Genomic DNA, 23787 nt, shown 5'->3' on the forward strand with positions numbered 1-23787 from the left:
TGCCCTCATCGATGAGAACGCCAGCCTCTGGCAATGGACAGCCAGCACCTTTAGCAGGGTTCTCTGAGTCCAGGACAGCAAAGGTTTGGGGAAGTCCAAGTTTTCTGCTGAGAAGAGAAACCTCAGGCAACCAAGGCCAGCCTGCAGCCTGTCTGTGGTCTTTGCCTCCCCGACAGGTATGAGGATGAAATCAACAAGAGGACTGGCAGTGAGAATGACTTTGTCGTCCTGAAGAAGGTGAGGGAAAGAGGTGTCCCAAGGGTGGCTGTGGACCTAGGAGGCTGAGGGGAGTGAGGAATCCCTGTGGGATGCTCTGTACAAGGGCAGGGTGGCCTCTGGGGCCAGCTTGCCGTGTGCGATGCTGAATGCAGAGCCCTTACACTGGAACCCACACTGATAATGACTCCTTAGGAAGCCTTGAGTTCTTATCTCTCTGGGGTCCTGAAAATGAAATTAAGTGAAATGGCCGGTTTGGATGAAATGATGCTTAATTAGTTCTTAGTACTGTGCCTCCACACCCCTAGCAGTCAATAAACACTCCCTCTTGTGACTACAAACACTTTTGAGTGTCAGTTATTTGTAGCCTTGGGACACAGGGAAGGACCTGGGGTGCTGGGTGTGACTGACTGGGATGTGGAGGTTGGTGTCACATCTCCTTCTGGCCAGGAAAGCTGGGACTTGTGGGTCCTTTATTTGAGAGAGATGACGAATTTTTTAAGTAAGGAAATAAACCCAGAGTGGCTCTGCTACTTGTCTGAGCCATCAGTGAGCTGGTGGCAGGGAATGCCTGGGCAATAAAGTCAAACTGTTTCCGCCTGCTATTCAGGATGTGGACGCCGCTTATGTGAGCAAAGTGGACCTGCAGTCCAGGGTGGACACTCTGACTGGGGAGGTCAATTTCTTGAAACATTTATTTCTGACGGTGAGTGAAGCCTTTATAAGAACCCCCTTTCTTTTCTCACATCTCACAAGGAGTATGGGCTGTAAGGGGATGGCTGAAACTCAACACTACCCACTAGGGACTCTTCTCCCCAGGTACCTCGACTCTGTGGGCCTGGAGTCAGCCATCCTCTCCACCCCAGTCCTCAGAATCCCCAGGTTGGGGTCATGGAGATGGAAGGCTGGGAGAATCCTGAGTTAGGTAGAGGGGAAACTGTCCCTGGTTCATGGCTTCCAATCTGTCTGGGAAATCAACAAGACATATAGGGGCAAAACCAACCAGAAATCTTCATTAATTCTGGGGATTTGATGGAGCTGTTAGGGAACTGTGTGGGAAGTGACAGTGTGAGTCTTACAGGGAGCAGATCCTGACCTTAGTGGTGAGGGATCAGACACTCCGCTACTCAGCCCTCTTTTGTCTGTGTCTAACTTGGGGGTTCCTGCCCTGGGCCAGATGCTGTGTTAGAGGCTTATGTTATGGGTATCTCCATTCTACAGATGGGAAAACTAAGGCACTGAGGGACTAAATTACTAGCTTGGTTACCTAGCTAGTCAGTGATAGAGCCAAGACTCAGAAGTCCAAGTGGCTCCCCAACTGGAGACTGGAGTCCATTCTACTGCCTCGGTGAGCCCATGTGGTTTTGAGGAGCAAGCATGCCTGCCAAGGGGCCCAGCTCATGATGGCGGCCAAGTCAGAGCAAGGCAGAGTAGTGGCTGCAGGAGAGGTGGGATGGGGAGATGGTATCTGAAGGGCTCCGGGCTCAGGCTCCTTCCTTCCCCCTGGAGGCAGTTAAGACTGTCCCCATGATCTCTCATTGCACACAACAATTTCAAGAGCGTTTCCCCAAGACTACCTGGCCCAGGCTTCTGGCTTCCCCCAAGAACCTTGAGGGAGCAGCAGAGGAAAACTGAGGCCCCCCGAGGAGAATGGAAGGAGTCAGCCTGTGCACCATGCCTCGCAGGAGCTGTCTCAGATGCAGACTCACATCAGCGACACCAATGTCATCCTGTCCATGGACAATAACCGCTCCCTGGACCTGGACAGCATCATTGACGCAGTGCGGACCCAGTATGAGCTGATCGCACAGAGGAGCAAGGATGAGGCTGAAGCTCTGTACCAGACCAAGGTGGGTGTGACCCCCAGGCCCAGTGCCCGGAGAAACAGATTCTTCCCAGAATTGTCTTTCTCTTATTGCATTGTCTTTCTCTTATTTCTAAAGTAAAATACGTTTGTTATACAAATTCTAGAAATGACATGTAAAGATTACCCATCTCTCAGTACCACTATAATATGTTAATATCTATTCTACCAGTTCTTTGTTGCTATTAGGCTGGCGCAAAAGTAATTGAGGTTCTTGCCATTAGTTTTAATTAAAAGTAAACATTTATTGAGAACTCGTATGTGTCAGGCACTGCATAAAGTGCATTACCTAATACATATTATTTCATTTAATCCTTACAACAACAAATGAGATAAGAATTTCATTATCACCATTTTATAATAGATAATATAGAGTGTGAGATTACTTAATTTCCCTAAGGCCTTGTAGCTAGTAAATGGCAGAGCGAAAGCTTAATTAAACTCGGGTGTGTGTCTACAAACCCATTCCCCTCAGCACTAGAATGATTTTTATTCTTTTTAAAATAATGTTATCCATTAAAATATACTTTTTAAAAACGTTTTCTCTGTCTCTCTCTTTTCTTTTTTTTTGAGATGGAGACTCACTCTGTCTCCCAGGCTGGAGTGCAGTGGAGTGATCTCGGCTCACTACAACATTTGCCTCCTGGGTCCAAGCGCTTCTCCTGCCTCAGCCTCCTGAGTAGCTGGGATGATAGGCGCACCACCATACCAAGCTAATTTTTGTATTTTTAGTAGAGATAGTGTTTCGCCATGTTGGCCAGGCTGTACTTTCCCTTTTACTGTGACACCAAATAATCTGCCACATTTTTAACAGCCTGGCATTATGTTGTAAGACTACACCCTCCCTTCTTAGATCAACCTCTATGTGGCTAAGTTGCTAGGCACATTGTTGGTTACTGCTTTACCATAACTGACCTGGATCTTTTTGGATGGTGAAGCCTCTGGTTGAAAGGGCCTGGCTGACAGCCCAGTCACTGACTTCTAAACAACTAGCACTTGATGATTGGCTTTTGGATGATCTGTGGCCAACTCCAATCCTGGCTGACCTCTGTCCCACTGTCCTGCAGACAGTGTTCTGGGGTGGAATGGATTTTGGCGTTAGGCTGGGAGGCGGATGGCCAACAGTGAAAACAGCAGAATGCAGATTCCCTCGAGTCGACGCTGCCCCTACCCCCTTCAGAGCCCTGTCCTGGGGGTGGAGTTTTGATTGACAGGGCAATACAGACCCAGAAACAGAGATGGAGGGGAAATGAGACCGAATGTGGAGGTGGAGGGCCTCTGAGCACATGAGGTCCTGCCTGACTGCTAGGGAGATCATCCCGGAAAAGGGCTGAAAGGTATGGTGGGGTGGAAAGAGTGAAGGGGTCTCAGTGTGGGTAAGGACCAGCGCGAAGGCTTAGATGTGTGAAAAGGAGGTAGAAAGGGCATCAAGAAGCAGATTTGTCTGGCTGGGATGAGAGTCTGCCCAGAGACTGATGGAAAAGCAGGAGGCTGGGCATGATGTGCATGTGTACATGTGTTTGCAGCTCGGGTGAGGGAGGTTTGGTATAGCTTGGAGTGTGTATGTGGGGCCCACCTCAGCTCCAGGTGGGTAGGAATCTCCCAGGGAAGAACATCCCAGACCTTCTCCCTCCTGGAGGGGCTTGTGGTGGGCAGCACATGCTGACCATGATGCTGCCTTTGGCCCCTAGTACCAAGAACTCCAGATCACAGCAGGGAGACATGGAGACGACCTGAAGAACAGCAAGATGGAGATTGCAGAGCTCAACCGCACGGTCCAGAGGCTGCAGGCAGAAATCAGCAGCATAAAGAAGCAGGTAGGATGGTGCTCAGGGAGGGCTGACCAAGCCCTGTGCCTCCCACAACACCCGGCCAAATCAGGCTCTGGAAACACAACCCCAAAATGGTCTCCAACTGTCTCTGGAGCAGATCGAACAGATGCGCTCGCTCATTTCGGATGCCGAGGAGAGAGGCGAGCGGGCCCTCCAGGATGCGCGGCAGAAGCTGCAGGACCTGGAGGAGGCCCTGCAGCAGTCCAAGGAGGAGCTGGCCCGGCTACTGCGTGACTACCAGGCAATGCTGGGGGCCAAGCTGTCCCTGGACGTGGAGATCGCCACGTACCGCCAGCTGCTGGAGGGCGAGGAGAGCAGGTGGGTCCGGCAGCTGTGTTCCTGGGGCCAAGGCTCGAGATGCACCCACAAAGCTGTGGGACTGGCAACTTGGAGAAAAGATGAACCCCACCTTTTTGGGAAGATTGGTAGCCCAGGGTGAGCAGAAACATTCAAATTAGGGACAGAGGCTGTGTGAGTGGGCAGGGTGGGAAGAAGTCATTGTTATCATTCCTCTGCCTCGAAGTAGAATGTCCTTATACCCCAACCCAAGCCACTGAAGCTAGGTATTCACCCCAATACTAAAAGGCTTCATGAAAACACTGAAAATTCTCTCTGCCCCACTGGCTTCCTGACCTCTGCTCATGCACACAAATTTCCCCAAGGCTTGGGGACACCTCTGCTCTGGATGTCCTTGGGCCACTGCTTTCTCTCCCCAGGCCCTGTAGGTCTGGCTGACCGCTTGCTTTGGTTTTGCAGGATGTCAGGAGAGCTGCAGAGCCACGTGAGCATCTGTAAGTAGCAGAACCCAGGGACAGAGAGAAGCTGGTGGTGCCGGGTGGAGGGAGGGTGGGGGGTGGCCAGCAGAGAACTGAAAGTCTCGCATTTTGGCTTCCAGTCCTGTACAACAGACATCAAAGTAAGTAAGTGTAATGGCAAAGCTTGGAAGAATTCATTCGAAACAAATGGTTATGATTTCAGGTCTGCTTAATTGTTATGATACCCAGGAATCAGCAGTGGCTAGAACTCTTTAGGGTATATACTCAATAAACAATGAAAATGTGTTGCTGAGAGGCACCCTGGCATCCCTTTGTAGTGTGAAGAACACTTTTCAAGTGGGAACACTTTCAACTTTCATTGCATCGGTTTGCAAGTCGATGCCACGGGCGATCGAGGTTGGAGGAGGCTGCAGGTGCAGGGGCGGGTGCAGGCGGGGGCCCTGCCCGGTCCCTCTGACTCCGGGCGCACCGTCCTCTCCCCACAGCGGTGCAGAACAGCCAGGTGAGCATCAGCGGCGGCGCGGGAGGCGGCGGCAGCTACGGCCCAGGAGGCTACGGCGGCGGCAGCGGCGGGGGCTATGGCGGGGGCAGCTCCCGCGGGGCCGGCGGACGGAGTTACGGCGGAGGCGGCTCGCGAGGAGGCAGTGGCGGCGGTTACGGAAGCGGCGGCGGGAGCTACGGCGGGAGCGGCAGAAGCGGCAGCGGGTCCTCGCGCGTGCAGATCATCCAGACCTCCACCAACACCTCCCACAGGCACATCCTGGGGTAGCGGCCTCGCTCCACTCCGGCCACACCTCGCCCCTGCACCCGCGCCCGCCTCTCCTCAAGCCCCTCCCCTCCACGCCCTTCCCGACCCCCTCTCGTTCCCTTTTCTTGATGGGTCTCAGCAATGTTGCCAATAAATTCGACTCTAATGGGGAAGCAGGGTGGGTAAGTCCAAACAGCAGCTCTCTCTTTGGAGGGCACTGGCTTGCAGTCGGAGTCACAGCTAGGCACATGCGCACCCAGACTCCGCTCCGCTGGCCCTGCCGCTGTTCCTGCTCCCACCTTTTTGGGAGGATTGGTAGCTCAGGGTGAGCAGAAACGTTCCAGTTAGAGGCAGGGGCTGTGTGAGTGGGCAGGGTAGGGAGAAGTCATTGTTATCATTCCTCTGCCTCCAGGTAGAACGCCCTTATGCCCCAACGCAAGCCACTGCAGCTAGGTATCGATCCCCAATGCCAAGACACCCAGAAATCTAGTTTGGCAAGGAGGGAAAGTGCCTGTAGAGCAGAGACAAGGTGAGTCGTGGAGAGCTGATGTCTCAGCCCCAGGCTCCCTTTGCTGCACCTGGGCTGCTCTGCTAACAAGAATCCAACCCCCGCTCCCCCGGGGCTACAAGGTGATCCTCTTGGGGGAAGTTGCTGATTGCAGGGCAAGCTAGCTTGGTAAGCGAAACCCCTGCACCAGCGGCCTGTTCCTGCCTCTTGGTTCATAGCCACATACTGTCATATTGATGGAGAGTGTAGATTTGCTGCCCACATCAGGTGGGAGGCTGTCCTGATTCTGAACCTCTGTCTCAGGAAGCATTCTCCCCTGTGTGTAAACAACTCAAGGCGGGAGTATTTCAGAGCATGGGCACACGAATCCTTGCCCAAAGAGAAGCCCGTTTTAGCAGCGGATGGGGGAGTTGATGAACAGGCAGTTATGTTCTGCTTCTGTTCTGTTCCCTCCTGACAGCTCCATTCTTTGGAAGCTTGACTCTTCCTGAGCTCTGCTTCATAACCACTCTGAGAATTGCCCCACTGGGTGGGCACATGCAGCCCAGCTCTGTTCCATCCAGGCGCCTGGGGTCTGAGGAGTCTGAGGATCTGACTTGCGTCTTGGAAGGGTTCCAAACTCTAGTCAGTCTGGAAGCTGCCTGTTTTTTCTTTTGCAAGGCAGTTCAATGCCCTTTCCCAGACCTCTCAAATCCCTCCTGCTTTCTGTTCTCTGTGGCTGTGAGTGCTTTGTGGGAATTTGACTCTTCATTTTGAATCCTGTGAAAGAGGCTTGAGATGTGTTGGAGAGGCCAGGAAGAGGAAAGTATCAGCCAACTAACAGGCCTTGGGAGAGGGAATGTAGCTTTGCTTCTGAGATCTGGAGTCACCTTCACTTGCTAGCTGAGTCCTAACACAACTTCCAAGTCCATGATTCTCTTGGGGCATTGGATGGGCTCAGTGTGGGTCTCTTAGGCTGTGTGTGTGACTTCACCATTTCCTCGTTCAAAGTTGTACCGTCAAGGGGTGGCATTTTTGCTATTTCTATAATAAATTTTTCTGTGATCTGAAACTGCTGTTTGGTCGGGAGATGCATTATTTCTTTTTCTTCTCCTTCATCTTCTCTTTCCTCCTCTTCTCCCTCCTCCTTCTCCTTCTCTGTTCTTCTCTCTTCTCCTCCTCCTCTTGCTCCTCGTCCTCCTCCTCTTCCTCCTCCTCTTCCTTCTCTTCCTCCTTCTCCTCCTTCTTCTTCCTCTTCTTCTTTCTTCTTTTTCTTTCTCTCTTCTTCCTCTTTCTCCTTCTTCTTCCTCTTCATCTTTGTTTCCATCCTGGTCTTCGTCTTCATCTTCATCTTCTCATTTTCTTCTTTCTTCTGAATAAAGACGGGGTCCCACCATGTTGCCAAGGCTGGTCTCAAACTCCTGAGCTCAGGTGATCCTCCAACCTTGGCCTCCCAAAGTGCTGGAATTACAGGTGTGAGCCATGATACCTGGCCCATTTCTTCTCAAATTTCTGCAGGCCTCTGAAATTATTCATAATTGGGAAGTTAAAATTTCTTCTTATTTTTTATTGTACAAGTAATACACAACCTTGAAGAATCTTGCAGACATAATCTTATTAATCTTTCAAGTGGCTGATCATTCAAAGTCAATTATACATTTGTTCAATGGGCATTTATTAAGCTCCTACTGTGTGGCAGGCCGTGGCTTAGGCACTGGGAATGCAATGTTGAATGAACACGTTTCTGACTCTTAAGTTGCTCACAACTCAAATGAAATATTATGGGAGTGTGGGGAAGATTCAGAGAGAAGAGAAATCTGTGTGCTTCTAAGGACCTCCTGGCCTGAGAGTGGAAGTAAGGCCTATCCTGAGGATATAGGCAGACTCCTCAAAACAGGAACAGTAGGATCTATGGCAGGGGCCAGTGCTGGGGAAGGAACGTTTAGTTCCAACAGACTCCTGGAAGACTGGGTATGGAAGAGGGCTTAGGAAGAGAGGCGTGGGTGAGGAGGTAAGGGAAGGGCCCTCCAAACAGAGAAATAGTCTGCTCAAAGACTCAAAATAAGAGAGAGTGTGGGGGTGAGGGGGAGCAGCTGGACAGGAGAAACTGAGCTGGAGAAGGAAGGGGCTGAAGTCCATAAACATAGTGGGGTCATGGGCAGAGGCATCTTGAATTGATGGCTTGAGGGAAGCAGAGATGCAGAAATTCCAGAATGGAGCAAGTTAAGCCATCACCTCATGGTATTTCTGAGTCCATGTAAAGGAGTCACATAAAGGATGTGATATACTTTCTCATTCCCTGGAGGGACATTGATGAAACTTGGATACGGGATTCATTTGAATATGACTGCAACCCATACTGATAAGACACTGTGTTCCCCTTCACGCCCCTCCATTGTCTCTGGGAAGTTTCTCCCCATCTCACCTGTCCTGGCAGCAGGCCTGTCAGGGGTTGGGTAGGAAAGGGAAAGATGGGCAGAGGCTGCCCTAAGGGAAGGAGAGGAGGAGCAGACAGATGCAGTGTCCCACACTTGCAGTCAAGAGCCAAGAGCACAAGGACTAGGAAGGGAAGATGTGGGTGAAGAGCAGTGGGTGTAAAAACGACTTCAGAGTGTCCAGCTGGAAATGAGGAGATGTGAGTCAGAGGGCGTGGCGGCTGCTGGAGGCGGCCGTGGGAATCAGGAAGACAGTCACGTCAAGAGCTTGTTTATGCTCTTCTGGAGTCAAATCACTGTGGGGACTCTGAGCTCCAAGGACATTAATAAATAGGAGCCCACTCAGAGGAGGGCGACCAGGACAACAGTGGTGGAGAATCAGAAGCCTGGCCACAGGAGGACCCGTGAGAGGTCCTGGAGAGCAGTCTCTGGGGGAGATGTGGCAGCTAACTGCAAAGATTTGAAGAGCTTCCGTGGGACCACAGGAAGGGTGGCTGACTCTAGCCGATCACCTAGATAGGCAGTGTCTTTGCAGTTAGCTGCCGCATGTCCCTGAAAGGTGGACTTCTCCCCGACACGTGGGCAGGTCCTCTGCCCACCTTTCCCTTTCCTGGCCGTCCCCTGACAGGCCTGCTGCTAAGATAGGTGAGATGGGGAGGAACTTCTCAGAGAGAAAAGAGGGGTGTGCTTGGGAACACAGCGCCTTATCACTATGGGTTGATAGGATGTTTGCAGTTAGCTGCTGTATCCCTCCCCCAAAGACTTCTGGAGGAGTGTGCCTGGGAACACAATGTCTTATCGATATGGGTTGGTGTCCTATTCGAATGAATCCCGTATCCAAATTCCATCAATATCCCTTTGGAAAGCTACAGCAGATTTGGCTCAATATAAGAAGCACCTTTCTGTTGATCCTGACATGGGAGAGGCTACCTGGAGTGATCAAATTTCAAGCAGAGATTGGCTAACCGTTTGGCAGGAGGTTGAGGGCGGGAGTGGAGATGGGTGGGGATATGTGTATGGATGCATCTCACATCTTTGCCGTCCTAAGAGTTCACGTGGTGGAGCCTGAGAGAAATTCTACTATCTGTGTTATACAGGAAGAATAAGGTCAGATGCCAGCCAAAGCTAAAGTCACAAAGAGGCCAAGGGCCCTAGCCAGGACTGTAAAATGAGGCTAAGTTTTCTGGGAGCACAGGGTGTATTACAGGGCGTGGGTCTGATTATCCCTGGGACCATGCGTGTGTGTGATATTCTAAGGGGATCCAGGTTGGCTCTGAGAAAAAGCGCAAGGGTAAGACCAACCACAACTCACCTTTCCCATCCTCTCCTGGGAACAAGTTGAGATTGTCCCGGAAAATGTGGCCCTGCCTTTTCTCTTCGAATTATTGACTTTACCCGTCATGAAGGCCTGGGGGACAGATGGAGGGGACCATGTACCTGAATCCGAAGAATATTGGAACAGAGATTCCACAGGGCAGGAGAAATAAAGACCAGAGAGGAGAGGAAGGCATCTCAATTTCTAAATGAGAGGTCTTGATTTGATGTTCTGTGTAAGAGGTAGTAACTCTCGGGACTTAAACGAAGAGGGCTGGCACTAAGACACTGGAGGAGATTTCCTGAAACAGACAATATTTCCATCAGAGACAATGAGAGCTCCCATCAGAAGAAAATGCCTCTCACTTTCAGCTCACCCCAGTGAAAATACCAATCAATTCTATAAACCATGCAGGAAATGCCCACATGTGCGTTATCTTGCCTGAGTCCCACTGTACCTGGGAGTGGGTTGGGGGGATCAGGTGTGTGGGTCTGTGGTCCTTCCAGGGACAACAGAGCGCTCCATCTCTGCCCCTGATCAATGCCATTCCCACAAGGCAGATACTCAGAGGGAGAGCCAAGCGGGCCCATTCATGAATCAAACCAAGAAGCTGGCAGGAGGGAGCAAGCACCCGGGTTGGTGAGAGTCCCAGGGAAAGGCTGCCAGCTGCTCCTCACTCAGAGGCTGTGGCAAGGTGAGATGCTCTGGAAATATAAATTTAATTCCACCAGCTTCTCATCTACAGAGATTTTGATCTGAGGACGTGGTGAACTGGAGGAGCAACCACTGACTCAGTAAAATTCTAACTCCATCTGACCTTGGACAAGGTGTGCGTTTCTGGGCTGGGAAAGTTCCTGGTCTAAGGAAGAGTCTCTTGAAAATGTCATCTCTTCTCAACTACCCAGCCCTTTGGCCCAGGATGCATCTTCAAACTAATGGCCGTTTGCTCATTAATTTGGTCTCAGGGCAACAAATCCAACAAAATATTGGACTTGACGCTGAGCTGGAAGGTCCCTCTTCAAGAGACCTTGCCTTGGTTTTATCAGCTTTCTGATCAGTCCAGGAAACAGGATGTCTTCAGGCCCAGCAATGCTCTGTTGCAGGGCTGGCTGGGAATTCGGGGTGTTGGGAGGTTTTCTAGCCTGGAGAGGCTCAATTCCAAGTGGCCCTATCCCAAGCCTGGAAGGACTTGCAGGGGGTTCCAAGTGTGCATTCTGACCTCCATGCCTGCTCCATGTACTCAGCCCTCAGTGTTTGTGTCCCCCCACCCTGCAGAGCAGGCACTGCAGTGATGACAAAGGCTCATTGCATCTGGCCCCAGCTCCCTCCAGCCTCAGGTGCACTCAGCATCCCTTCGTCCACGGGATGGCCCCTAGGTTTCTTAGGGCAGATCCATGGACTCCTTAAGGCTTTCCCTCACAAGATGAGGGAATTGGGCCCATGTCAAGAGCTTAAATGTCCTGCTCCAGCGTTTTCACTGTTTCCAGTAAAGCAGGGGCTTGCTCTAAAGTTTTTTGTTTTTCTGATTATTATATCAGCTTCTGGCTTTTTTCAAATGCGAGGGTGAGAGAAAATCTTTCCTTTTTTCTTTATCTATCCTCTGCTATACTTCAGTTTCCATGGAAAGTAGATAAAGCCCCCTTTTTACAGAGGAAGGAAACTTAGGCTCAGAGAGGGTCAGTGACCTGCTTAGAGAAATGCAGAGTCAGGAGCAGAGCCCAGGCCGGGAGGCCTCCATGGTTCAGGGTAAGAAAGAGGAGCCCCACTGCCTCTCTCCTCCACGCTCATGTTTGGTTTCCTCCTTCCCAGTCTCTGCTGTGCTCAGCCTTGCTAGTGAGTGACTCCTGGGGACCTCCTTCTTTGCTGTCTGTCCTAAACAGGGCTGCCCCTTGGTCCGCACCTTTCCCTCCTGCATAAGAAGCCTTGGCCCCTCCTCTGCTGCCCAGCTGCTTTCAACATCTCACGCCACCTCCCCACTGTCTGATTTATCTTCACTCCGCCCAGGCCTCAGCTCTCTTCACTCCCCTGGGATTTCCCTCTCCCATGTCCCCGGTGGAGTCCCTCAGGGCTGGGTGGCTTGTCATTGCATGTCTCTCAACTCTTCTCAGTCCCATCCCACAAAAAGCTCTCAAAACATCACCACACCTGCTCCTGCCCATGCCCCACAGCGAGCCCCTGGCAGCCTCATCTCAGTGATCAGTTCTGGGGTGTGTGTGTGTGTGAGTCCTTGGGTGGGAGGTGTTTTGGTGCTTTGTAATCCAACACTGCTGGGGTAACTCTCAAGTATAAGCGGCCATGTGGGAGGCTGGGAGGGCATCAAAAGACACAGGGGACTTAGTCTTGCTTTCAAAAGGCTTACAGAGTGATTGAGGGGCCAGGAAACACACAAGCACATGCGTGAAAATGAGCCAATCAATGCCTCACTATATACTGAGGCTGGCAGCAACTGGGCTTGGGAAAAGAGACCAACAGGGCACTTGCCAGGTGTGAATCGAGGAAAACTTCCTGGAGGAGGCGAGATCTGGACCTGTCCACTGCCTGCTTGAGCAAGAGATGAAGGCATTTCCCCGCAAGGCCTGATGGACTGAAAACAGATTCAGGACCAAATGCTTAGGAATTGAGATCTTTGGTGGCCCAGAGCTTGACTATGGGTAGGGATGTGTGGCAAGTTGCCAAGGCAACCGGAAGGCCTTTCAGAGAAGAGAAGAGTAGAAGTGGGCTTGGAAGACAGAAACAGGGATAGAAAGGGAAGAAAAGGGTCGAACAGTCTGGACAAGGCATAGGAGCGAAGGAGTCCAGGCGGGAGGCCAGGAGAGTGGGTGAGCAGGGCAAGATATAGGAGGTGCAGGTGGTGCAGGAAGGCCGATGACAGAAGGAGCCCACGCGAGGCAGCAGGCTTGGACTCCAGAGTGAGGCAAGCATGGCTTGTCAGTTACCTGCTGGATGACCTTGGGGACATATTTCAACCTCTATAAACCTAAGTTGCCTTTTCTTTAAAATGGGGCTACGGGCTCCTACCACACAGACTTTGTGTGGTATTTAAATGCAACGTGGCTCCTAACATGTAGTTGCTGCCTGTAGATGTTAGTGTCTCTTTCTCTCTCATTTTGTCTTTATTATATGAACGCACAGTACATAAGTAAGCCAGGAGACAGTATGTGGCTTATGCCTTTTCTGCACGTGGTTTTTAATTTCCCACACACCCACCCTGATCCTGGAGACTCACAGGAGACGACGGGCCTGGTCTGGCGGCACTGCAGCTCCAGCCCTGTTGGGCTGCCTCGAAAGTGGGCAGTGGAAAAAGAATAGGAGTTTGATTCAGCAACGGGAAGAGTCTTAGGAATTGACTTATGACTTGGACACTTCTAAAAAAAATGTTTACTTCTTTGGGCCTGTGCTTTCTCTTCTCTGTGAGGCAGGTTAGATGGTGTGATCTCTGAGGCGCCATGGATGGGAACATTCTGTAATTCTCTGTGTACTCATTGACAGGGCCCACTTGTCTCGCTTTGGTCTTCCCCAGTTCAGGAGGACTATCACTTGAATTGACATCAGAAAACCCAGGTTCTGATCCCAGATGTGTCTTTTCCTAGCTGGAATGTCTAGAGGAAGCCACTTAATCTCTCTTGGAATCAGTTTTCTGTTTCATAAAATGGGTTGAGAACAGCTCGATGGCCCAGTTCTCAGGGCTCTTGTGGGGATGCTCTCTGTGTATGTGTTTGGTGGGGTGAGCTGTGCAAATGTAAGCTATGGTGAGGTTGACGGCGCTTATTCCTTTCAGCCCTGCATTTCTCCCTTCTCACAGGAGCACCTGGAGTAGGTTTTGCAGCTCTCTAGTTGCCTGCCAATTCCCTGACCAACCAAATCTTTGATTTTTCTGAATGTCAGTTTCTTTGTTCAAAGATGGGAGTGTGGATCACTGCCAAGATTTGTTTTTGGCTGGCACACACATGCACACAAACATGCATGCACACACATGCACACAAACATGCATGCACAGACTCACACTCCTCCAAAATGCTAGAAGGAATCGATTGTGCAGAACAATATGTCTCATGAGGGAGTATGCTGAACTAAAATAATTTTGATTACGTGTCAGAAAATGATTAGGCAACAGTCATTACTATACCGAGACTGTCCCAGTCCCCATTGTTCCCAACAAGACCGAATTACTCATTCCCTAAAGAGATGGTTGGTTTAGCAGACGAAGGATTTTAGCGCTAGGACAGAGTTCCAGAAAGCAGTGCCATGGTGATGGCGAGGGAGATGGGGAGCAGGGAGTGGTGAGGAGCACATTCTGGAGGAGATCTAGGGCAAAAGCTGGGAGGAGAAGAGGGACCAGGCTTGATGGCGAAGAGTACAATGGAGAGGACAGACACAGCCATCCCAATTCAGAGCCACAGGGCAATGGGTCCAGATGGTCTTCACAGGCTCCCTTTCTGCCATAGATCTTGCACACTATAGTGGAGACATCCCATGTACATCTATGATTTACCACTTACAGAGTTGCTTGGAGCCAGCCGAAGTTAGAGCTGGCTTCTCCCCTTTGAGTCCTCAATTCTGTGTTTATGTGCAAGCCTGGGGAGCATGCCAGGCTTCTAAGAAGTCTTCAAATGAAAGCCTGCATGGGGTTCTGGTCTGTCCAGATCTCAGTGCCACTGTTATCCATAGATATTGATCAAGTGCTGCTCTCTAGGAAGGCCCCTGAGGTTTTCTGGTCCATTGCAACGCATGCCGGGTGCTCTTCCACTTGGATGGAAGTAAAATCTCCTCACTAAACTCTGCACCATCAAAGTCCCTTTCTCAGAGTGAACTGAAGAAGCACTTCCCAAGTGCTTGCATGTGCCAGGAGCCGAGGATTCAGAGTGCTGAAACAGGCCTTCTGCCCTCAGAGCCCTCTGTGGTGGGGCATTTCGCGTGTTGTCTGGCTTCACTCACAGCAGGCAGGGTGACTTGAATTCGGCTGCTGTGCTGTCGTACAACATGCTGCACACTATAGCTAGGTATCCTTGCTTCAGATCCCAGCCACACCAACTGTGTAGACTTGATCAGGTTATTCAACCCCTGTGCCTTGGTTTCCTCATTTTACAAATGGGGAGAAAAATAGCATCCATCTCAAAGTTGTGAAAATTAAGCAAGTTAATACATATGTGCGATGTAGAACAGTGCCTGGTGCATGGTCAGTTTTTGATACATGTTAGCTATTACCATTATCTCCAGAAACAATTTAAACTTCTCAGATCAGGTTCTCCAGACACCTGTCATTGTCCTCCCTTCCAAATCTTCATTTATTTTTCTCTCTTTATAGTCCAGTGTGAGGCTTGAATCACCTGTCCAGCCTCACCTCCACCCCTGTGCTTTACAAGCTGTACTAGAGCTTCTGTCTACTCATCTCACTGCTCCATGGGCTTTTTCATGCACAGGGATTTGGATGATGACCATTGCCACCTGTTTTCTGTTGCTGGTGTCTATCTCCTGCTCTGTCTTTGAAGAAAAGGAACAACTGAGAAACAGAGAAAACAAAAAATGTCTCTCCCTCCTAGTCCTTCCAGACCATCTACCCATCCATCTTGTTCAACAACAGCTTCTCTTCCTTTAATTAATCAATGTATATTTATAAAGCTTCTATTTATAAAGACCTTTTAATCTTTTAGTTATTAAAGCCCTTACTCTGTCAGGATGTAACTGAGTGAGCTCTGGAGTTTGGAAAGCAGATCTTAGAAACGGACCAGAGAGCTCCTTCTGAGATCCTTGCTTCTTCTGAGATCCAAGCATGGGGAATTGCACCTGCTGTGCATGGTGAGAGAGTGTGCTTAGTAGTTCACAAGGGCAAGGTAAGAATGCAAACTTGCATGCCTTTGTGATGGGGGTTATGAAATCCTACCAAGAAATACCAGGTATCAGATGTGGGGTCCTGTTTTCCCAAAGTCACAAATGCTTGAAGGAAGATCTTGTCTGATAATAATTACCACATGAACCAATCTTGCATGCACAGCAATTTTGAGAGCCCATCCTGGGAGCTAGGTGTGTAGTGTTTATCGTATTGTTGAGGCTCGTAAAAATCTTGTATGGCTGCAGGCAAGCCAAACCCTTGAGAGGCACTGCATCTCCGCTGACTCTGGAGGACTGAGCCCAGTTTTCTCCAGTATATAAGGGAAAGTCTCTGTGCTTGGTGTAGAGGAGTGCTTAGCTCCTTCCCTTACTCTACCTTGCTCCTACTCTTCTCTAAGTCAACATGAGTCGGCAGTTTAGTTCCAGGTCTGGGTATCGAAGCGGAGGGGGCTTCAGCTCTGGCTCTGCTGGGATAATCAACTACCAGCGCAAGACCACCAGCAGCTCCACACGCCGCAGTGGAGGAGGTGGTGGGAGATTTTCAAGCTGCGGTGGCGGTGGTGGTGGTAGCTTTGGTGGTGGTGGCGGTTTTGGAAGTCGGAGTCTTGTTAACCTTGGTGGCAGTAAAAGTATCTCCATAAGTGTGGCTAGAGGAGGTGGACGTGGTAGTGGGTTTGGTGGTGGTTATGGTGGTGGTGGATTTGGTGGTGGCGGCTTTGGTGGTGGTGGCTTTGGTACTGGTGGCTTTGGTGGTGGTGGCTTCGGGGGTGGTGGCTTTGGTGGTTTTGGCAGTGGTGGTGGTTTTGGTGGAGGTGGCTTTGGGGGTGGTGGATATGGGGGTGGTTTTGGGCCTGTCATCCCCCCGGGTGGCATACAGGAAGTCACCATCAACCAGAGCCTTCTTCAGCCCCTCAATGTGGAGATAGACCCTGAGATCCAAAAAGTGAAGTCTCGAGAAAGGGAGCAAATCAAGTCACTCAACAACCAGTTTGCCTCCTTCATTGACAAGGTGAGTTTCTCTGCTCAGTGCACTGGGAGAGCTGCTACTGGTCCATTTGGGATTGGTGTAGTCAAAATACATGTGGCTTTGAACCTCAAGTTTCAATGTTTCCATGATTAAAAGGATGCTTTGTGGAATGGTCTCCCAGGAGATGTCAGAAGTATGCCTGTGAATGGTATAATGCCTCTCTCTTGCACAAAGGGGTCTGTGGTCTACCTAAAGATGAGTCAGTGTGACATTTACATTTAAGTGTTTTTTATTCAGATCTTGAGCTGAGTTGGGATTCATATCTGTTGAATGAAGATAATATAAATGGGGTGAACTGAACTTTCCAGGGTGCAAATAAGAACCCTGGAAAGGTTTTCCTTACCATAGAAAGGGAGCTGAGTGTGAATGTAGTATAGAGTGCTGTTGTAGCAGAATATATGCAGTAAGTCAGTGCCAAACATCTTTTGCTGTCAGAGGGGAGCTCTGCCTTCTAGTAAATTTACATTGGTACTGGATGAGGGTAGAGTTTTTAAAAATACTAATACTTCCAAGAATCAGCTCTAAAAAAACCACATAAACCATTTTTTAACTTTTTGCTTTATCATTACTGTCAATCCAAGGTTATCCACAATAAATTTCAAATCCAATTTTGAATTTTCCTGACATACTTGTGAAGTGTGTGTGTGCCTAGGGGATGCAAATCAGTTTTTATGGTAATATACCTAACAAAATTTTGGAAGGTAGATCTCTTAAGTAACATGCATCCATTTCAAAACATAATTGCAATAATTCTATGTGTGCTTTGCTGTTGGTAATTGTATAGTTACTCCCTTTAAGACTCCTGTGAATTAACGAGTTGGGTTTTGTTGTACAGATGATGTTAACTGGAACATCTTCTTCCTATTTCTCTGTCATGGCCAGAAGATAGGAATTGAAGTTCTTTTCCAAATGAGGTACAGGCCTCCATCTATGGGACCCCATTTCTGCATCAGGAATAATGGGATCTTGTGGTTTTAGGTGAGGTTCCTGGAGCAGCAGAACCAGGTACTGCAAACAAAATGGGAGCTGCTGCAGCAGGTGGATACCTCCACCAGAACCCATAATTTGGAGCCCTACTTTGAGTCATTCATCAACAACCTCAGAAGGACAGTGGACCAGCTGAAGAGTGATCAATCCCGGATGGATTCGGAACTGAAGAACATGCAGGACATGGTGGAGGATTACCGGAACAAGTAAGGGAGCCTGGCTGGGCAGCTCTTAACTCTTGCTCTAAAAGAGTTCCAGAAAGTGATAAGCTAAGATCATGAAGCAGTATGTAGCTATGTCTTTTCTTAGGTTAGAGGCATGTCAATTTGGCATTTTCAGAAATCTTCATTTTCTTGGGAGATGGAAATAGTCTAGTGGTTTTATTACTCAGTGGAAAGGAGTGGCCAATGTGTCCTGGGCTCATAATAGAAAGGCAGTGATGGGCAACATCCCTTTAGTCTGGAATGCTGGACTTCAGGTCTTACCTCCTCTGAATCTCCTAATCATTTCTGCTTTCCTGCAGGTATGAGGATGAGATCAATAAGCGGACAAATGCAGAGAATGAATTTGTGACCATCAAGAAGGTGAGCAGATTCTGTAGGATGGAACTCATATTTGAAATACATAATGGAAGAGGGTCTCCAATTACTAAGCAGAAAGCAGTCATGATATGGAGAGCCAGGTAGTAGACCCAAGGAGTATCTGGAGTGGAGCTATATTTTCACATCATCAGGGGCCTGGACTGATCCAGGCACTTGGCTTCTCCATATTTCCCAGCACCTTACATAGTAAGTGGAGAGGCAGGTTCTCAGTAAGCCAGGCATGCTCCCTTGATGGTGCTATTCAGGGGTGGAGCAGCTGGGGAATTGTGATCTATCTGGGGTAAAATAGCGTGAAGTTGCCCCACGGCTCCTTTTCTGTTTGGAGAACCCCCACACAGGCAGTGAGAGGGACTTGCCCTGGAGAGAATGTGACCTCATGATGCCCTTTGTTCCTCTAGGATGTGGATGCTGCTTATATGGCCAAGGTGGACCTTCAGGCCAAGCTTAACAACTTGCAGCAGGAAATTGATTTCCTTACAGCACTCTACCAAGCAGTAAGTCTTCCCATTTCAACCAAGTTTATCTAAACAGAGAGTTTTTAAGCCTGCACGCACCACGATTCAGAAGAATAGAGATTTCTCTCTGTCTCCTGGCCGCGTTCTGCAATCTGTTTTCTGCTTTAGCTGTGTGAGAGTCACTGACCTATTGTGTCTTGCAGGAGTTGTCTCAGATGCAGACTCAAATCAGTGAAACAAATGTCATCCTCTCTATGGACAACAACCGCAGTCTCGACCTGGACAGCATCATTGCTGAGGTTAAGGCCCAGTATGAGGAGATCGCCCAGAAGAGCAAAGCTGAGGCCGAGTCCTTGTACCAGAGCAAGGTGAGTGGGCTGAAGGCCTCGCAGTTTCCCTAAGATGGCTTGTCTTGCTACCCTGTGTTATCTCATGTCTGTGTGCCTGTGCCATGCTGGGTCCTGCCCACGTTTAACAAATGCGATCTACCATCTTTAGTATGAAGAGCTGCAGATCACTGCTGGCAGACATGGGGATACTGTGAAAAATTCAAAGATGGAAATTTCTGAGCTGAATCGTGTGATCCAGAGACTTAGATCTGAAATCGACAATGTCAAGAAGCAGGTATGTGCTTCCTCCTTCCAGCACTCAGCTGTATGGAATGGGGGCAACCCTCAGGTAAAGGGTGGGTGCTTTCCTGGTTTTGAATCTTGCAATTCATACCGAGGCTACATTATTACCCCTGGTTCCTTTGGTGCCTATGCTAGTTTCCAGAATGCAGCCAACATGCTAGGTTCTCTTTAGGGAAATTTGTGAGAATGGTCTACTAGAGAAAGATGGGATGGTCAGTGTGAGTGATCTAGCCTATGACCCAAAGTGGACTTAAGAGATGGGGAGTGAGAGGAAGGGTAGTCAGGAGGTTTTAGAGTAGACATTTAGAAGAATGTCAAGTCTGTAAGGGTTGTAGGAGCCTTGACTCAGGGCCAATATAGGCTGTTGCATTAACCCTAAAGTCTTTTAAGGAAGTCAGCGTGGTGATGCATTATCCGGAGGTGGGTGTGAGATGACGTAAGGCCCAGTGGTTCTGTTCGAGCCACTATTGGCCTCACTGGAGTGTGGAGATCAATGGGATGAGGAGGCCAAGGGGGGAATGCATAATACGAGAGGGTGTCATGTGTGGATTCTCTGTTTTTCAGATTGGCAACTTGCAGCAGTCCATCAGTGATGCCGAGCAGCGTGGCGAGAATGCCCTCAAGGATGCCAAGAACAAGCTGAATGACCTGGAGGATGCCCTGCAGCAGGCCAAGGAGGACCTGGCCCGGCTGCTGCGTGACTACCAGGAGCTGATGAACACCAAGCTGGCCCTGGATCTGGAGATCGCCACCTACAGGACCCTCCTGGAGGGAGAGGAAAGCAGGTGAGGAAGGGTTGCTGGAAGTCAAACCTCTTCTCATGGTCTTGCTGCCTTGCAAGCTGACTGTTGTTGAAGACACAGCCATCTGATTGCAGCTTGTCCTGGGTATGGGGAAATGAAAGGTACATGGAGCAGGAGGAAAGATCTGGTTTCACTTTGGAAGCTGGAGTGCCAGCTGTTTATTTTTCTTTCTAGGGATATAAGATATCTAGGAAGAGCTTTGAGATGGAGCAAATTATTCTTTATCTGTGCTGCCTCAGATGGCTTCTGGACTAAAGTCAGCACCTTCAGAGGTGGCTTTCACTGGCTGCAAGGCTCTTGTCTCATGTATATGGGAATTTCTCCTTGTTTGTACTCTTGCTGAGAAAAATGACAGGGTTGGGAGGCCAGAAGGAACTGGATAAAGTTTCAGATCGAGTGCATTGGAGAGGTCCCAGATGGGGAGAGTCTTCAAGGTGGTGGAGCCAGGAATGGGGAAGGGGTTTGTGAAGCTGGAGTGTCCTGAGGAATTTTCTCCTTTTCTGCTACAGGATGTCTGGAGAGTGTGCCCCGAACGTGAGTGTGTGTAAGTACAAGCCGATTTCTCAGGAGCACGTGTGGGCTTTGCTGGGTTGGAAAGAGAATTGAGGTTGAAAATAACTGAGCCTCCTCTTGCAGCTGTGAACACAAGCCACACCACCATCAGTGGAGGTGGTGGCCGAGGAGGTGGCGGTGGCGGCTACGGCTCCGGAGGTGGTAGTTATGGTTCTGGAGGCGGCGGCGGCGGCAGCCGTGGAGGCTACGGCTCTGGAGGTGGCAGCTATGGCTCCGGAGGTAGCAGCTATGGCTCTGGAGGTGGCAGCTACGGTTCTGGAGGTGGTGGCGGTGGCCACAGCAGCTACGGCTCCGGAAGCAGCAGTGGGGGCCACAGAGGAGGCTCTGGCAGCTCAGGGGGCAGGATCTCTGGCGGTGGGAGCTCTGGAGGCTCCTCAGGAGGCCGGGGATCCAGCTCTGGGGGTGTCAAGTCCTCTGGTGGCAGTTCCAGCGTGAAGTTTGTTTCTACCACTTATTCCGGAGTAACCAGATAAAGAGATGCCCTCTGTCTCGTTAGCTCTAGTTCTCCCCCAGCATCACTAACACATATGCTTGGCAAGACCAAGGTCCATCTGTCCCAGCCTTACTGGAGAAAAGAGCTATGGTTAGTTACACTGGCTCATCCTATTCCCCCAGCTCTTTCTTTTCTGTTGTTTCTCAATGGAGTATTCAGATCAGTGGCAATCTCAGTCCCCTGGCTATGATTCTGCTTTGTGCTTTCCCTGAGAAACAGCTCAGCAATACACACACGTGACATTTCAAAGCACCTCCTAAAGCCAGTCAGAATAGGACCAGTTAGACCCAGGGCGTGGGCAGCTCCTTAGTATCCTATCTCTGTGCTGTTTTGATTTTGTACATAAGGTGTAAGCAAGTTGTTTGTCTTTTATTGGAGAGGTCTTAAACTCCCTGTTCCCTTGTTTTGCTGCAATAAACTGCATTTGAAATCCTCCATGAGGCTTGATCTCCTTTGTTTATGGCACTGTCTAACCTGGATGGGTGTTTTGTGGGGTAAAAGAATACACTAGAGCCACATGGCATGTGGGAGAGTCGGACACACAAACACGAGAAAAATGCAGAGGCCAACCAGGTAACATTTCACTAGAGTGGAATCACAGAGAGGGAGCAAGCGCTTTCGCAGACAGTGTGGGTATTGTGGAGAATGGGAGAGCCCGGGTGGCAGGTTTTATTTATTTGAGAAGGCTTTCTTGAAAGGGGCAGTGAGCAAGCAGGTTGGGAGGAAAAGGTGTGGCATAGAGAGGAAGGGAAAGTATTGCATGGAAAAGTAATTCTTCATGTGGAACAGCCAGTAGTGAGGGGCACGAGTAATACAGGGTCAGCAATTACTGCAGCCAGAATACAGACTTTGGCTTGGGGAGTTCAACAACTAAGAGTGGTTAATAGAGAGTTGGATATCCCATTTCCTTCTCTTTCTGGAGGAAAGAGAAGATTAAGCTCCGCCTAATCTAAGAAGATCCCTTGTTGACACATAGCTCATACTTGTGAAGTAGTACAACAGGATAGCATAGTGGCCAGGGCATGGACATCTGAACTCAGATATGGTGGGTTTGAATCTTACCATCACCACTTACTAGTTCTGTGATACAGTGCAAGTTACAGACATCTCTGCACCTCAGTTTTAGTATGTCTAAAATGGGGATGATAATGACTTCCTTGTGGGAGTTATTGTGAAGATTGAATAGAACTTACTGTGTGGCTGAGTGCCTAGTAAGTACTCAGTAAGTGTCAGTTTTAATAACAATGATGATGAGGATGAGGATGATGGTGATGATAATGACATAACACTACTTGTTGGACTCCATACAGCTCAGTAGATGCTTGCTCAAAGAAACAAGTTAACATCAACTTTGTAATGGTTCTGTGACCATGAAAAAGGCAATCAATTTATCTGAGGATCAATTTCCTTAGCTTCCAATTAGGAAGAGTTTTCTTGGCGCCATAGTCCCAGCAGGCTAATGGAATAAAGAGAGTGTAGATCACTATGCATTATGTGAGCACAACTCAGGTGAGCTCTATTCTTCCTTCTCAGTTATCCCTTCTGTAGGGACCCCAGTGTCCCTGCTGTCTTTCTGAGTCCTGACTGGGAAACACAGAGTGTCTTGGCCACGCCATCACTTGGCCACCTGCATGCTTTCCTCTGCAGGCTTGAAGCACAGCTGGGTCTTGGATAGCCTCAGACACTGACACAGCTGTCTAGTTGTTACCGGAAAACACTGGGAAATCAACCCTTTTGTTACACACATGGAAACTAGCCTTTTCCCTGAGCCAAATTCCTTAAACTCTTCTATAAAACTCTGTAACCTAACTCCTTAACTGCAGACGTACCCAGCCAGAACATCCCTCATCTCACTGTCCAGCATGAGGATGCTGCACTCCACTCTGAACGTTTGCTCTCCTGTTAAATACTGCAGAACAACCACCCTGGCATTTAGTGCTTCTTTTTTGGAATCTCACCTGGTCCCATCGTGGGATGGTTTGACGGTTTGGGGCACTTCCTCATGGAAATTCCCCTGCTGTCACTGTCACCGTGAGTCCAGCACTGGGTTCAGTTAGATGAAACACCTTCAATCAGATCATTTCCGTTTGGACTGATGTGAGGATTTGAATGCACTATGGTGGACTAGAAAGAATAAGGAACTGTACTATGTAAAGGGCAGACAAAGAAAGTAATCTATAGCTTGCAGGATGTGTAGATCCTTGGATTGACTTGGCCATCCTGAGCCTCAGTTGTCTTGTAGGGGAAATGGGGATGAGAATATTTGCCTTTAGACATCAAGAGGAAAAGAAACATAATGTGAAAATGTTTGTGGATTGTGAATGTATTATGCAGAAGTAGTTAAAATAATGAAAAGGGAGTGACAAAAAAGTAAAAGGCAGCTGGCTGCTCAGGGCCTCCGTGGAGGGAAGTACCTTGATGTGGTCACTGTGGCTCAGTGACAGCTCTGTGGGAACGGGAAATTGATTAGTTAGTACACCCAAAGTTGAATCTGCTCCTGCATACTGATTTATGGGCTTATGGGGAAAGATGCTGAATTACATAGCAGGTGCATCTGCTCTATCCACTTAATGAATGGCCCTGATTTATGGGAACCAAACACAAGAGTTGATAGGTGTGTCAACCAGAATGTCTATGCATTAGCTTGTGGGGAAACACATCCTTTTAGTGACTGAAATACCATCTTGTTATCAAGAGATCTGGGAAACTAAAG

General features: G+C 49.2%; 2 protein-coding genes across 4 annotated transcripts in view; both read left to right on the top strand.

Annotated features, from left to right (window-relative positions):
* Window positions 1-6995, top strand: part of KRT77 (keratin 77) — a 13918-nt gene extending 6923 nt beyond the window's left edge. The window contains exons 3-9 of the mRNA XM_032293107.1: window positions 177-237; window positions 827-922; window positions 1902-2066; window positions 3772-3897; window positions 4010-4230; window positions 4669-4703; window positions 5174-6995. Of these exons, the coding sequence (XP_032148998.1) occupies window positions 177-237; window positions 827-922; window positions 1902-2066; window positions 3772-3897; window positions 4010-4230; window positions 4669-4703; window positions 5174-5457 (988 nt within the window). The 3' untranslated portion in view covers window positions 5458-6995. The remainder of the gene's footprint in view (window positions 1-176; window positions 238-826; window positions 923-1901; window positions 2067-3771; window positions 3898-4009; window positions 4231-4668; window positions 4704-5173) is intronic.
* An 8815-nt stretch (window positions 6996-15810) lies between these two features.
* KRT1 (keratin 1) lies at window positions 15811-21509 on the top strand. Of its 3 annotated transcripts, none has more exons than XM_032293097.1 (10): window positions 15906-16511; window positions 17508-17722; window positions 18040-18100; window positions 18517-18612; window positions 18777-18941; window positions 19072-19197; window positions 19770-19990; window positions 20518-20552; window positions 20645-20719; window positions 20801-21509. In XM_032293097.1, the coding sequence occupies exons 1-10, from the start codon at window positions 15906-15908 to the stop codon at window positions 21052-21054; spliced, it is 1854 nt and encodes a 617-aa protein (XP_032148988.1). In that variant the 3' UTR covers window positions 21055-21509. The 3 variants fall into 3 exon arrangements, with proteins under 3 accessions (XP_032148984.1, XP_032148988.1, XP_032148987.1); XM_032293096.1 differs by having other exon boundaries at window positions 20645-20704; window positions 20765-21509; XM_032293093.1 differs by having other exon boundaries at window positions 15811-16511; window positions 20645-21505.
* Window positions 21510-23787: the final 2278 nt, after the last annotated feature.

The sequence above is a fragment of the Sapajus apella genome, unplaced genomic scaffold (assembly GCF_009761245.1).
Source record: "Sapajus apella isolate SASKATOON/1434 unplaced genomic scaffold, GSC_monkey_1.0 scaffold2, whole genome shotgun sequence".
In the NCBI taxonomy this organism is placed as follows: domain Eukaryota; kingdom Metazoa; phylum Chordata; class Mammalia; order Primates; family Cebidae; genus Sapajus; species Sapajus apella.

Excerpts from the sequence above, each read along its gene's own strand:
- KRT1 (XM_032293093.1), top strand. The coding sequence starts at position 15,906 with ATGAGTCGGCAGTTTAGTTCCAGGTCTGGGTATCGAAGCGGAGGGGGC. Across the intron at positions 16,512-17,507 it reads TTGCCTCCTTCATTGACAAG|GTGAGGTTCCTGGAGCAGCA; the intron begins GTGAGTTTCTCT and ends TTGTGGTTTTAG. Across the intron at positions 17,723-18,039 it reads GTGGAGGATTACCGGAACAA|GTATGAGGATGAGATCAATA; the intron begins GTAAGGGAGCCT and ends GCTTTCCTGCAG.